At 45.0% G+C, this 15,533-nt stretch overlaps 1 protein-coding gene across 1 annotated transcript in view; it reads left to right on the top strand.

Annotated features, from left to right (window-relative positions):
- The window catches only part of MYO10 (myosin X), a 212,048-nt gene that overhangs the window by 176,524 nt on the left and 19,991 nt on the right, over window positions 1-15,533 (top strand). The window contains exons 22-27 of the mRNA XM_061189146.1: window positions 5,470-5,576; window positions 6,417-6,674; window positions 7,037-7,082; window positions 7,642-8,508; window positions 9,782-9,905; window positions 13,303-13,546. Coding sequence (XP_061045129.1) covers window positions 5,470-5,576; window positions 6,417-6,674; window positions 7,037-7,082; window positions 7,642-8,508; window positions 9,782-9,905; window positions 13,303-13,546 — 1,646 coding nt within the window. The remainder of the gene's footprint in view (window positions 1-5,469; window positions 5,577-6,416; window positions 6,675-7,036; window positions 7,083-7,641; window positions 8,509-9,781; window positions 9,906-13,302; window positions 13,547-15,533) is intronic.

Raw genomic sequence — 15,533 nt, 5'->3', positions numbered from 1 at the left:
TGGGCAACTCAGTGCCAGGGAAGAACTGGGCAGCCTCTGGCATCTAAGAAGTGAGACCCCAGACCCTTCTAACTTTGCATTATTAGAATAGAATACTGAATGTTCTCCCTGCACCACAAGAGCTGTTGTGTGGGAGACCAGCAAGTAGTCCGAAATCCGGTAGGTTACCCAAAGTCCAGTCTGGAAAGCCAAGTTGAAATCCATTTTTTTAAACATGCAGGTGTGACTGAGGCCTTTACCCCTTAGCTGAGTGATAAGCAGTCTGGCCTCAACAGCAAAAATTAGCCATAAAATTGGCAGTATGACCTCTTCTCCCTGTATCGGGAACTTCCAGAACCCTCATTTGGGGTTCCATTCTCCTTCTGCCACCCACCTCCAGGGTCTTATCACACAGGAGAGGCAGAAATGCAGGCAGCTGGGGGTCGGCCTTTGAGTGTATGGTTGTCTTCAAAAGTAAGAGGTGTTCCTCAAGCCTCATCCTCCTGACTCTACAAGTAGGAATGCAGCATCAGAGAAATATTTTAAAGATTCTGCTCAGATTATGTTTTTAACCTAGGAGTTTCTTTGTTTAAAAAAAAGAAAGAGGAGGAAGAGGGAAAGAGGGACACATATCTTGCAGTTGGACTGTCTTCATCTCAGAGCTTCTCTGATAAAATACCATAGACAGGGTGGCTTAAGCACAGACATTTATTTCACACAGTTCTGGAGGCTGGAATTCTGAGATCAGGGTGCCAGCATGGTCAGATTCTGGTGAAGGTCTCCTTCCTGGTTTATAGACAGCTGCCTTCTTACTGTGTCCTGACATGGTGGAGAGTGAGTTCTGGTCTCTCTTCCTCCTCTTATAAGGGCACTAATCCTATCATGGGGCCCCACCCTCCTAAACGTAATTACTTCCTAAAGGCCTGACTTTCAAATACCATCACATTGGGGGTTAGGGCTGCAGCATAAGAATTGGGGGTGGGGGGGTTGGCAAACATTCAGTCTATAACATTGATGTGAGATTAATGACAAGTATTTAGGCATCACCTGGAGGCCATTTAACAAAGGAAAGTGTATAATGAACATACTCTTCTGCTCTTGAAGGATTTCAGCTGGCCAGGGATTTAAGATGCAAACATCTAACAAGGTAGAGATGGCATGCAGAGGTATTGTATTAGTAATCTATTGCTGTGTAACAGACAACCATAAACTTAGCAGCTTTAACAACACACACCAATTACCTCATGGTATCTGTGGGTCAGGGGTCCAGGCACAGCTTAGCTGGTCCTCTGTCAGGGTCTCAGAGTGTCAGCTGGGGCTGCATTCCCTTCTGGAGCTTGGGGTCCTCTTCCAAGCTCACGTGGCTCTAGAATGCCATTCTTTGCAGTTGTAGGACTGAGGCTGCAGTCCCACTGGACCCTCTTTTCCTGCTGGCTGCCCCCTGGGGCCACTCTCAGCTTCTAGAGGTCCCCCCACAGTTTCTAACCACCTGACCCCCTCCCAGGCCCTCCCACTTCTTCAGGGCCAGCAGGAGACGCTCCTGCTCCAGTCTCCTAAGGTGGAGTCTTATATAATGTAACATATCCATAAGAGTGATATCCCATCACCTTTGCCATGTTCTAGAAGAAAGTCACAGGTTCCACCCACACTAATAGGATTAAACAAGGGCGTAACTCATTGGGGGTCACCTTGGGGTGTGTCCTCCCAGGTTTATAGGTCTCTTTACCTGGAATTCTCCACCCTCCCCTCCACCCCGTTTAGCCAACTCATCCTTCAAGTCTCTGCTTAGATGCAGGCTTTGACAGGAATCCTTTTTGACATTCTTCATTGCACCCTGCCCCAAAACTCACCCCTAAACTGGGCTAAGCCCCCTCCTCTGTCATTGACATCTTTCTGTTTTCTGCCCTGTTATAACACTTAACATGCTGTGATGTTGTCTTGGTATTATTGCCTGGTGACTTGTCTACAATCACCCAATAGAGAATGTAGAGTTCCTTGTTCGTTCTTCTACACAACACAATGCACGTAGTAGGAGTTCACATAGTAGGAGCTCAGTCAGTGTCTGTTAAATGCTAAAAAACTATAAAGTGATGGCACAAGATTGTTGTATTTTGAGTCACTCAAAGAACTTTCTAAAGAAGTTGGTTCAAGTGGAGCTCTTGGCAGTATAATATAGTCTGCTCTGATTTTTTTTAATTAAAAAGGTATTACATTCTCTATAAACTGATATCCTCCTCCTGTCTCACTGCCTTATACCATGGAATAACATCAAAGATTATTGACTCACCCAGCCAATACCGGTCTCTTTTCTGAGCTCTGAAAAATCAATCCAACTTCATTTACAATTTACGATGGAAATCAGGCCCCAGCAAGACTTAGAACTGGATGTAGCACAGGGACACGGAGACATAAAGACATGGGCATTGCCCCCAGTTTACTAAGTTGCTGGGAGATAAGTCATCCCATACAACTGATAAATTATGCAGTGTGATCTCTTGAAGGAATAAGGACACAGCTCCAGGAGAGAGCTCACTGTGAATTGACATGATCAGAAGAGTATTCAAGAAAAGGAAATGTTTAAAGAGGAGTTAAATTTTAATTGGTGACACACTGGAAGTAGAAGTAGGATGGAAGCTTATCATTTCACGTAAATATTAGGAAGTAAATGGAAACATGAGAGCATTTGAATTGTATCCACTAAATAGCCTTGACCTTGACCAACATTTGACTTAATTATACACTTAATTATACTCTAGCAGTGTTTCAGTCAATGTTGCTGCCAGAGGTCTTTGCATTTAAAACCTTGAACCTCTAACAAATATCTAGATCTTCTGGTAAAGAAGTTTCTGTCAACACTTACATGACAGAGGGAGATGTGGGCAGCGTTGTAGTCAGCAAATTAAACATGGCGCCAGGTCTGAATTCACTGGGTTAAAACACATCTGGTCTTTGGAAGGCAAGGATTCTTATCTGCTGGGGAAGCATCCCTAAAGAAGCTAGGAGGCCTGTCCAAGCCTCTGGAACAGCCCGAGCAGGAGATCCTGCTATACGTCCCTGCTGAGAAGCCAAGTTTAGGGAGACGGAGGTGAACAGCTGCTCCCCTCTTTTTTCCTGGTTTTGACTTTTCCCTCTGCCTTGTGACTCTGGCACGTTTTACTTTTCTGGTCCGTGGACTACATTGCCAGACCTTATTTCTTCTCTGGCAATAAAGTCTGCAAGAGGTATTCTATAAAGACATTTTACTGGAATAATCCATAGGCTCTTGAGCTATGTAAGCAAATGATAGGAAAAGCCATGAGAAACTATTCGTATTGGATGTTGAGTCCAGGTTAGCCGAGCAGCCCCCTGAGTGCGCACTGCCCCTTCCTAAGCTGCTTGATGATGCCTGACGAGGCCGGCGCCTCCGCTCACAGCAGCTGGATCCTGCTGACTCGATCTTGGCCGCATCCTGGGAACATGGCAACGTGGCAGCGGACACCACTGGGCTGGAAGAACTGGCATCATTTTCTGTGTGTTGTTGCATAAATTCAGGGTGGATGTTCTTAATGAAGCCAAGTTAGGTCTCTAAAGCATTTTACTCCGTTTGCCCTTCGGGTTATGGAAAGAATCTATTGATAGATAAAGATGTGGAAGTGAATCTAATAGGCAGAGCATAGAGCTCTCTTTGATGGGCGTGAAACTAAGGCAGGTATTTCTCTGACTCTGATTCCAATCAAGACAGTCCCTAGACTTCTGATAAGGTGTGAGACGCTCTTTCCTTCATAAAGCTTCCTATTTGTTCATCTGATGAATGCACTGCTCGTTGGCATCGATGCTTTTGTTTTATGATGTCACCACCACCATCACCACTCTTGTTCAAGATTTGACTTCATTACTTTTTCTTTTAAACACTAACCAGAGCAACAGCGTTAGACTAAGATCCTTAATATCAAAAAATCGTCTCAAAGAGAAGTTTAAATATTTCTTTGAAGTCCAGTCTTGATGAAAACTGCTTCATATTTCTGAAAACCTTTTCTCATTGCTGAACTAACAAGCTTTATGCTCGTAGCTGCTGTTTCTTCATTAAACTTTTTTTTTTTTGCTCAAGATGCAGTCTCTTTATGCATCAGCAGAGCATATTAATTGCAATTATAGGAAGAGCATTGTATGAAAAGCTTTTCTGAGAATTATTTGGTGGGAGAGTTTTACAAATGCTCAGGAATCCACAGCAGGAGTAGGTAAGGCTTCTATGAGTCACATGATGGTGGGATTCTTTATTTGCTTTTTTGCCCAAATGTCTTGGAAGAGCCAGAGCAGAGAGTCTGGGAAAATGTGCCCTCAAGAGGACATAATGCATCATCCTAGGCCAGAATGACTCACTGGAGCATAAATTGAGAAGTCGTGAGTGAGGGAGTGTGTCGTTTAACCAGCCCCCCGACCAGTGCCTCCAGCTGACCGTTAGTAGAAAAGCATAAAAAAATTTGTTTGTTTTTAGGAGATAATTCCAAACTTCCTTATGCATCACATTGGAAATTACAGAATTAAAAGCTACCATGATTGAGGGAGGGTCTCAGTATTTTCATACCTTTTCAAATATTAGGAATTCTGATACAAATGCCAATTACCAGACACACTTAGGCTTATATAAATGGTAAGCATAGGATTGAGGTGCCCACGGGCAGAAACAGGCCAGCAAATAGTTAACAATCTCTTTGTCCCGATTCTATTGATAGTTTTCTTGCGATGGCTGAACCGAGATAACTTAAATGATTCAGTTCTAATTGCAAACAGTTTATAGAATTACATTCTTAAATGTCAATTTTTTTATGTGCATTATTTTTGAGGCCAAGATGCTTTGATCGAAATCATTTGACAAGCATGAAGGGAGAGTTTCCACGTGATGGCAAAGTAACATTTTACAAATTTCTTGGATTTTTTCCCCCTCCCTTTCTTTCTTTTGTCCTTTCTTCTTCTCCTTCTCCTCCTCCCCCTCCTCTCCTTCCCCCTCCTCCCCCTCCCCCTTCCCCCCTCCTCCTCTCCCTCCCCCTCTTCCCCCCTTCCCCCCCTCCTTCTCCTTTTTAATGTAGCGAGTCTCTCTAGATATCTTCTTACTTAGACTTAATGTGCTGGTCCCAGCCCACAGTGAGATAAGTATTTATAAACTTGATGGCAATTTCACAGTCATCTTATGCCTGTTGAACTAATAATAACTGAGAAAACGGGACTTGGATTTTATATACTCCTTTGGTTTTTTCTTTCCAGTAATACGTTGTTTACTATATTTTACAAAGGTCTTAGTCTGTGACAGATGGGAAGTTTTAAAAAAAAAAAAGAAATCCTTTCCCCACCAGGAATTTGAGATTCCCTGTGCCGGACAGCATGGCCGTTTGTGTTTGGAGCAAATCAGAGAAGGAAAAAAGCCTTACCCACCAAAGACACAGCTGACTCAGAAACGCCTTACCTGTACCTGCCGCATTCTGTGGACGTGACATGTTGCTCTCTCCTGGGCAGGTCTTCCTTCGCGAGTCCTTGGAGCAGAAACTGGAGAAGCGGCGGGAGGAGGAGGTGACGCGGGCGGCCATGGTGATCCGGGCCCACATCTTGGGCTACTTGGCACGGTAAGAAGTGCGCAGAGAGGAGGGGGCGTCCCCCGTGTGTGTCACCAGGTGGGGTGGCCCTGGCCATATGCTTTCATTTAAAATAGACCTGGATGGGTTCGGGTCAGGACCAGGCTAAGGAGAGTCCCAGGGCAGTGCTCGTAACTAGCAATGCCAGCACCTAGTTAGCTTGACCTGGGCAGGAAATGGGAAAAGGGGCTCCTGATGTCTCAGAGCAGCGACCTCAGGGGGACTGGGTGACATATTTAAACATTTCCCTAGTTCCTCTGGGTCACATACTGAAGCCACAGGCAGCTTGCCTGTTGACTTTGGTGTCATCCCATTGGGTCCACAGTGGCCCCCTCTCCAGGGTTTGCCGAATGAGGCAGGTTCTTTTCCTGTGCATCTGAGTTCTGTCCACCTCTGCGGACCTGCGGGCCACCCGAACCCTTGTTCGTCACAGTACGTTACATGTTCTCAAGTACACAGCCGTCCTGCTGTGGCACATCCTTTTCTTTTTTTCTCATAAGGACAGGAAAATATATCACATCTCTTGGTTCTGTTTACAACCCAACTTCCTGCCAGGACTTTTCAAAGTCAGTATTAGGAGTGATGTGTTTATTTAGCCAACATGATGATAGGGTCTTGCTTGAGTTTCGTTTGTTGTTATTCTTTTGTTTTTCTTCTGTTTTGTTTTGCTCCTTGTCGGCTCCCTATAATGAGTCTCTGTTATGAGCGGATCAGCCCCAAACGAGGTCCTGCTCTCTTGTCTTGTAGCATTAATGTAAACTCACGTAAAGAGCTCGAAGCCTCATTACCTCCACAGTTATTCTGTTGTGCTGTTTCTCTTCTCATTTTCAGAAAGCAATACAAGAAGCTCCTTTATTGTGTAGTGATTATACAGAAGAATTACAGAGCATTTCTTCTGAGGAGGAGATTTTTGCACCTGAAAAAAGCAGCCGTGGTTTTCCAGAAGCAACTCCGAGGTCAGATTGCCCGGAGAGTTTACAGACAGCTGCTGGCAGAGAAACAGGCAGAGGAGGAAAAGAGGAAACGGGCGGAGGAAGAAAAGAGGAAACGGGCGGAGGAAGAAAAGAGGAAACGGGAGGAGGAGGAAAGGTATGGGACCTTTCTTGGCTTGGATGAAACAGACAGGAGGACACCTTTGGAGTTTTTATGCTCTACATCCAGCCTCACAGCAGGAATTCCCAGTGGATGCTATGGAACCTGCTGTTTGAAACAATAACTCTTGGTGGCTCAGATAAAATTCCTTAGCAACATTGAAGACCCAGTTTTGTGGTATTTTTATTCATGCAAAGAATAAGTATATTGCCAAAGGAAGAGACCCTCTCCATCCTTCACACTTCAAAGTTGTCTTTTGCAAAGCTTCTGTTAAAAAGTTTGCTCTCTGAAAAGTGGGTCCGGATTTTTTTCATTGCTTTCGTTTATTTTCACTGTCTTTTTTTCTTGACTATTTTCAGAGAAAGAGAGAGGGAACGAAGAGAAGCTGAGCTCCGCGCCCAACAGGTGAAGAATGCCGTGACAACATGACATCTTGTCTGTTACCTTCCCAGTTCAAACACTTTGCCTCAATGATTTGAAACTAAAGTAAAGATGTAGGGAGAAGGATTCAAAGCTAAAATAAATATACAGGAGGAAGAATTTTAGAGGAGATGTTTATGCTGCAATTTCTAACCCATTACAGTTGGGTAAAAATGTGTGAATGTCTAAGATTTCAGTGTGAATCACGACAGCATGATAGCTCTAGACCAGTATAATCACTATATTAGTTTGCTCGGGCTGCTATAACATAAGTGCCACAGCCTGGGCAGATTAAACAACAGAAATTGATTGTCTCACAGTTCTGGAGGCTAAAGGTCCAAGATCAAGGTGTTGGCAGGGTTGGTTTCTTCGGAAGCCTCTCTCTAACTTGCAGATTGCTGCTGTGTCCTCACGTGGCCTTGCACCTGTGTACCTGCTTCCCCGGTGCCCCGTGTGTGTGTCCCAATCCCCTCTTCTTTATAAGGACACCAGTCAGTTGGGTTAGAGCCCTGCCTCACGGCTTCACTGTAACTTAATCACCCAGGAGGAGGCAGCGAGGACGCAGCGGGAACAGGAAGCCTTGCAGAAGCGTCGGAGGGAGGCCGAGCTGAGCCGGGAGCTGGAGAAGCAGAAGGAGAACAGGCAGGTGGAGGAGATCCTGCGCCTGGAGAAGGAAATCGAGGACCTGCAGCGCATGAAGGAGAGGCAGGAGCTGTCCCTGACCGAGGCCTCCTTGCAGAAGCTGCAGCAGCTGCGGGACGAGGAGCTGCGGCGGCTGGAGGACGAAGCCTGCCGCGCCGCCCAGGAGTTCCTGGAGTCGCTCAACTTCGACGAGATCGACGAGTGCGTCCGCAACATCGAGCGCTCCCTGTCGGTGGGGAGCGGGTCCGCGGGCGCGCCGGCTGACCTGGCCGAGGGTGCCTGCGGCGAGAAGCCCAGCTTCAACTTCAGCCAGCCCTACCCGGAGGAGGAGGTGGACGAGGGCTTCGAGGCCGACGACGATGCTTTCAAGGACTCGCCCAACCCCAGCGAGCACGGCCACTCGGACCAGCGCACCAGTGGCATCCGGACCAGCGACGAGTCCTCGGAGGAGGACCCCTACATGAACGACACCGTGGTGCCCACCAGCCCCGGCGCCGACAGCACCGTGCTGCTGGCCCCCTCAGAGCACGACTCCTCCTCCGGGGAGCCCACCTACTGCATGCCCCAGACCCCCGGGGGGCTGCCCTCCCCGGACGGCGACTACAGCTACGACCAGGACGACTACGAGGACGGGGCCATCACCTCTGGCAGCAGCGTGACCTTCTCCAACTCGTACAGCAGCCAGTGGTCCCCAGACTACCGATGCTCCGTGGGCACCTACAACAGCTCGGGGGCCTACCGGTTCAGCTCGGAGGGGGCCCAGTCCTCGGTGAGTACCCACTGTCCTCCCGGGGCCCCGGCTTGCCCACGCTGGGGTGGAAGTTGTCTGTCATCTGTGCCCCCGTTGCACCATCCCTTGGAGGAAGACATCCCCCCTAGAACGGGCCAGGATTCCAAAGTCAGGCTCTTAAGGCTGGCCTTAAACCCCTTTCTCTTGCCAAAAGCAATCGTCGCATTAGTAAGTGAAACTTGGTGCCTGTTGGAGGTTGAACGCAAAACCCAGAACTGCGTCTTGCCCAAAGCCTAAGAAAACTGGCATTTTCAGTGGAGACTCTGGCTGTGTCTGTGCTGGCTTTGCAGCGGGTTGGGAAATGAGACCCGCCCTAAACTGGAACAAGACTTGCCAGGGGCACTTCAGAGACCTTTCCTGACGGTAGCTTCACCCGCCCACTGCAGGACGTTATGTATATTTTTCTGGTTGTAAGGGAGGAAACTTTAAGGGCTTAAACGTGCTCTTTCCAGCTTCTGGATTTATTTATAGTTTACTTTTATTTCTTCCCGTTGTCCATGCGTTAAATACTCCCTTGACTTTCTAAGGCTTGAAGATATTTTTATTTATTTGTTTGTTTATTTATTTAAGAATTTTTTTTATTTTTTTTAATTAATTTATTTATTTTTGTCTGTGTTGGGTCTTTGTTGTTGCACGCAGGCTTTCTCTAGTTGCGGCAAGCAGGGGCTACCCTTCCTTGAGGTGCACAGGCTTCTCATCGCGGTGGCTTCTCTTGTTGCGGAGCATGGGCTCTAGGCACGCAGGCTTCAGTAGTTGTGGCTCACGGGCTCTAGAGCGCAGGCTCAGTAGTTGTGGCGCGCAGACTTTGTTGCTCTGCAGCATGTGGGATCTTCCCAGACCAGGGCTTGAACCCGTGTCCCATACGTTGGCTGGGAGATTCTTACCCACTGCGCCACCAGGGAAGTCCTTGAAGATATTTTTAGCACAATAACTTAAAGGGAATTAACTCTTGGATGGTTTGATTAAAATTGTACACTTAAATAGCAGCGTTGTACTTTGAATACATAGCCTTGGGATTAAAATATGTCTCCTGTGTTACGTATCAAGTCAACTGACCGTTTGACACCAAAAGTCAGTATTTTGTAATTCTGAGTTCTTTTGATGACCACACTCCGTTGCACTGTGACGAAGCAGCGTGTTGCTTCTTTGTCCGTTGTTTTTATTTTTTCAGTGTTGACCTGTGCTGGGCATTTCCTTTGCTTGTTTTCTGTCCTTTTTGCTCACTGTTGGCTCTCTCTCTCTCCTGGTCCAGTTTGAAGATAGTGAAGAGGACTTCGACTCTCGGTTTGATACAGACGATGAACTTTCATACCGGCGGGACTCTGTGTACAGCTGTGTCACGCTGCCTTACTTCCACAGCTTCCTGTACATGAGAGGTACGACCTGCAGCCACCCTGGTGCCTGGGTTAGGGGGTGAAGTGATGGGAAACTGAGGCTGAAGGAGGGGGGCTGAAAAAGTCATCCCACATACCCCTTACCTGGTGTGAGGTCCTGTTAGGTGGATGGAGGATGCCGTGGTGGTGTGATGTGGGTGACCCTATCGGACCATGCAGTGTTAGGACAAAGGGTCTGCAACCACTGTCACCGCTTTCAGTCCCTCTCTCCCTGTTGCCTCCATGTCTCTCTCATATCTGTGCTCTTCTCCTTCCTTCCTTCCTTCCCACATCTTTTCCTCTCTCTCTTTCTCACACATACGTACAAACACATGTATGCTGCTGGGGTTAGTGCAGCCCATTACCATGATGAAGCTGCATTCTTCCCTCCCACAGGAGTATTAGACACCCTTATACACGGGAAAGTAAAGATCTGAGAGAGGATCACCCCTGGCTTAAACTGCCTGCGACGCCTACTGTCTATCCCTTGCTCATGATAAGAGTTTTAATCGTATTTTTTGCATTGCTGTTAAAGTTCGAATGTACTGTACTGAACCTTAATACTTGGGGACCTTGAAGCATCCTCCTTCTGGAAAAGCGCTTAATCAGGACCTTGTACCCATGCCTTATTCATGTTCTTGACCTTGACTTCCAAATCATTGACAGGAATCATGAGAAACCATAATCATCACCAATTTTTGGTAGGAGTTTTCCGCAGATCATCTAAAGAGCAGATTGGTTTCTCACACGGCCCTCAACTCGATGAGGGGAAAGAGGCCAAATCTTGGGGATGGGGCAGAGATAACAAGATCCATCGTCCCCAGATGGTTCAAGTTTTTTATGTTTTCTCTGACCCTTTTCTTCACTTTCTTTTCTACTGCCATCTTTCTTTCTTCCCTTTTCCTTTTCTTCTTCTTCCCCCTTGAAAACCTTTTTATTCTGGGTTCCCTTTCCCTGTTTCTTCTGTTCTTTGCCTTTGCTTCTGTCTTCTGTTGGCATATTTATCTTTTCTCATATCTCTTTTGCCATCCTTAATATAATTTTCTCTTCTTCATCTATGTCTTTTTCTTTTCATTTGTTTTTTTTTTTCCCCCCACCTTCAATGTCTGTTTAACTGCTAACATCATTCATTTGCTTTTCAAAGTTCTGCTGTTCTCAGCCTCAGATCCCCCCACGTGCTCACAGAAACCCCTCCACGTTTATTTTTAGGGGAGAGCTTCCTATTGGCCAAAGTCACTGGTTGATGGAAATTCTTGTAGGAGCGTTGGAATGAAAAAGATTGAGAAATTCTAACCGAATAATTGAACGTTCATTGGATGAAGGAAAAAATGTAATCACAAATCAGAACCTAATAACCCAAGAAGTATCTAATCGTAGCATTTTAAGATTTTTCTCATGCATTTCTCAGAATAAATGAATATAAGCTTTTTATTATTCATATATTTTCCTCTCCCCCTAATTAATCTAGTTCCCTAAGTTAGCTCAAAAATTCCCTGTAAATCACTCTTATTTATAATATATGGCATTCTTTTATTATATAATTGTCTGATTAAAACAAATAAGATTAGGAAAAAGTAAAGATACATTCAGAGCGCTAAAATCCCAAGATTAAAGCATTAAAAGCTCAAGAAGGTAAGCAAGTGAATTTGTGGCACACTCATCTCTTAATAAAACAAATTATTGTATAACTGCATCACCACTTAATCTCTGATACATTACCATTTAATGTTTAATAAAGCCTTAAAGTTGTGACCAAAAGTTTCAAAGAAACCAATGATAAGGAAAATCTAACCAACCACCAGATTCTATTTTGTGAGCATAGATGAGTTTGCACCAGCCTACTACTACTAAAGGTGTTTACAGTCACGAAACTAAGAGCGTTGATCAAATTCTCTAGATGAAATATGAAGGGAACACCCGGAATTGGGGGGGCAGGGCTGGGAGTGAGTCCCATCAATAACGTAAGAGCAGTAGAGTGACTGGTGGTGAGGGCTCTTGGGATAACTTGTAATCTGTGTCTTTGAAACAGCTGTGAATAACCTTGATCATTCAAAGACGATAAGATAATAGGATAACTTTGTACTACAGTTTCCTCTTGGCTTGTTTTAAGAAACCTAGATTAAAGCCACACATCAAGAAGGAAAAAAAAACAGTTTCCTTCTGGTACTCCCTGGCAAGTTTGCTGTTTGTTAGGAAACAGCTCTGGCGCTTGGTGTGATCACAAAGGCTTCTCAGCTAGGTGAGCAGGAAGTGCTGTAGATACGAGAAAGGGCAGCGGTCTGTAAAAGCCAGCGAAGCAAGTGCGCCTCGCACTGCAAAGAGAAACCAGTGTTGTCTTTGCATCTTTTGTTCCACTGTGAAGTTGAGATCTGTAATCATTGAAGCAACCACTGAAAAAATTAATCTTAGAAGGTCTGTTTTAAATTTATTTCTAATCTGTAAAAGGAAGGCATTTTCTTTATACTTACTTTCAGTATCCACATTTAAATGTTCTTTATTTTTATTATTGGCTGATCAAAAAAATAACTTGTGGACACTTGATAATTACTGAAGTAGGTGCAGTATTTATTCTTCAATGGGTTCGTTGAAGCAGATTTTTGAATCATGGTTGTAAGATGTCACTCTTCGAGCATCCTTGGGGAATCTAGAATACTAAAATAAAATTATCCTGCTAGAAGAGTATTAGAAATATATTCTGTATAGAAATAATGTCTGTATATCCTTGTCTAATTTGTCTCAACCAAAAAAAGTTTTCCACTAAATAAATTACAGCTAAATTCTCATTTTTAAGGTACTGTCAAAGTTTGGTTTGGAGTCTTACTTTGTTTCATATTCTGAATGTTATACCTTATACATAGAAGCCATTTTCAGATGATAATGCTTTTCTTTTCCGATGTAAGTTAGGGTTTATTGCTAAACTTTGGAGTCACTGATAAATTTTGTTCCTCACACTGACTAAACAAGGAAGGAATGTGTCAACTTTGACACATTTTAAGCTAATTTCCCCTTCCTGGGGTGTTTGGACAGAAGCATGATCCATCCATATGGAAGTGGTTCTCCCTCAACTCCCATCCGTGGTCCTGCCTCAACCCAGGGTTAGAGTATCAGCCCCTGACTGGTCTTGCTGTTAAGCTCCTCACCAGGATTTCTCAGCTAAGTGAGTAGGAGCTGCTTTGGAAAAAAGGAAGGGTTCTTGTGTAATCCAACCAAGCCAGTGTGATACCTGCCCAGTGCCCCCTGAGCACGACCCAGCAGTGCGATCACCCATCATCGGGGGGTGTCTGAGGGCGGGTCATTTGGTGCAATGTTAAGGATGGGCTGGACCTTAAGACCTACTGATCTTATGATCCAATATGACGGATTTTCTTAAACCCCTTCCTACCCAACCCTGGGGAGACAGGTGGCCTCATGAACACCTGGAAACGCCGCTGGTGCGTCCTCAAGGATGAAACCTTCCTGTGGTTCCGCTCCAAGCAGGAGGCCCTCAAGCAAGGCTGGCTGCACAAGAAGGGTGGCGGCTCCTCCACGCTGTCCAGGAGAAACTGGAAGAAGCGCTGGTTCGTCCTCCGCCAGGCCAAGCTGATGTACTTTGAGAATGACAGCGAGGAGAAGCTCAAGGGCACCGTGGAAGTCCGGACAGCCAAGTATGTTGATGCGCCCTGGCCAGGGCTGCTGACCGGGGCTCGGGGCTGCTTCATCAGTTAAGTCCCTGCCTACAGGCTGTCTGGGGCAAGTTCTTTGAAGCAGTAGATTGTAAGAGGTACTCGGTGAGTCCTCATCATTCCTTTCAGCGGGTCGAATTATTAGGAAATCAGGGAAATAAAACTCCGTCTGTGAAATTCACTTTTTGTGAATTTTCAGACATTCAGCTCTGGATTATAAGATGCTAGGTGGACATAAAACTAGCTCTTTGGAAATGTCATTGGCGGTACACAGGAATCGTGGTGTGGATATTGAGCCATTGGTTGAGCATCTTTTGTCATCCTTTTATGGGTCCATCTATCACTTTTAATTCTTCTCCAAGCCCAGCTGTAGCCAACAGATGGCTAAATTGGGAGCAGACAGCCAGTCGGGAAGTGTGTGAAATGAATCATCTGTCTTCCACCTTTGTTGGGTATACTAGCCTCTTCATACCCAACAATGAGAGCAACAGAGCTGGTGTTTGAATCCAACACACCCCCGTTTTTTTTTTTTTTTTTTTTTGGCCATGCCACTCAGCTTGTGGGATCTTAGTTCCCTGGCCTCAGATCGAACCCAGGCCCACGGCAGTGAAAGTGCGGAGTCCTAACCACTGGACCTCTGGGGAATTCCATTTTGCCACCTTCTTATAGAACCAAAGCATTGAACCACTGAGGGCCTATTTGTTAAAAATTAAGTAAGGTTTTCAGAAAATGTTGGGAATTGAGGGGCAGCTTGTTTTCTTGGGTAATTAGAGACTAAGCATAAAATTTATTTTGGTGTAGCCACACCCCACTGAAACTAAGCAACCATACACGCTCAGAACACGGGTAAAAATAAGCTTTGAGAGACCAAGTTAACTCCTGAAGTCGTGGACCTGAAAACGACATATGGTTCCTGCTCAACCCGCATTAGAAACTTTAGAAAATGATTCATTGGAAAGTGGAAAGTTTACTCAAGGGAAGAAAGTCTCCTTTGTATTTAATTTTAAGGCCAAATTATGACGTGCAGACAGCACAGAGTATCAGACTTTTCAAGGCTGTCCCTTTGAGGTTCCTTAGGAGACCATGCTCTGTAGTCAGATGAGTTTGTGGGAATTTGAATCCGAGTCCTACAAGTTTCAGCAGCGTGGCATAGCTCTGTACCTCCTGCAGTCCTCCCCTGGCCCTGCATACCGTGATGGTCCTCTCTTTACCCTGTAGGAGGGGGGCCACAGATGCCAGGAGGCTCAGAGAGAGAATTGTGATGGTGAATTTCACCCGTGTATTTTTGGATGTTCCTTTTGCTACACACTCTGTAGCAAACACATACTTAATAAAGCCCTATTCTCCAGGTGTTCTGTGAAAAGTATAGAGGTAAGGAAGTGTTAGCCCTTCCTCAGCTGTTGGTCACATTCTGTAGAGAAAAGGCAATGAGTTGCTAAGGTTTCACCGTGGTAAGAGTTTTTTTTTTAATTTTATATTTTGAAGTTTATTATAGAAAAAAATATATTTTTTATTTTAGAAAATTTCAATCATAGACAAGCATCGGTAGGAGACTGGAATGAAATCCGTGTGTCCATTTCCCAGCTTTCAGTGGTTGCCCGCCGATGGCCAGTGGTGTTTCATTTGTGACCCTACCCTGCACTGTCCCCCTACAAACTACATTTTTTAAAGCAAGTCCTGACATCATATAATTTCACTTATAAATATTTAGTACACACTTAAGGAGCAAGACCTTTTTTAATATATAGTCACAATATCATTATCACATTTAAAAAGGAACATGAACTCCTTCTACCGTCCAAACTCTGGTCATTGTTCAAATTTCCCCAGTTATCTTACAAATGGCGGTGATAGTGTTCTTGTTGGTTTGGGTTAGTTTCTTTCTTCGAATCAGAATCCAAATAAGGTTCATAATTTTTAATTGGTTGACAGATTGCTCAAGTCTCTTTCAATTTATACACCACCCCCT

The sequence above is a fragment of the Eubalaena glacialis genome, chromosome 4 (genome assembly GCF_028564815.1).
Source record: "Eubalaena glacialis isolate mEubGla1 chromosome 4, mEubGla1.1.hap2.+ XY, whole genome shotgun sequence".
Classification (NCBI taxonomy): domain Eukaryota; kingdom Metazoa; phylum Chordata; class Mammalia; order Artiodactyla; family Balaenidae; genus Eubalaena; species Eubalaena glacialis.
Note: the sequence above shows the minus strand (reverse complement) of the source record. Positions and strands in the feature narration are given on the sequence as shown.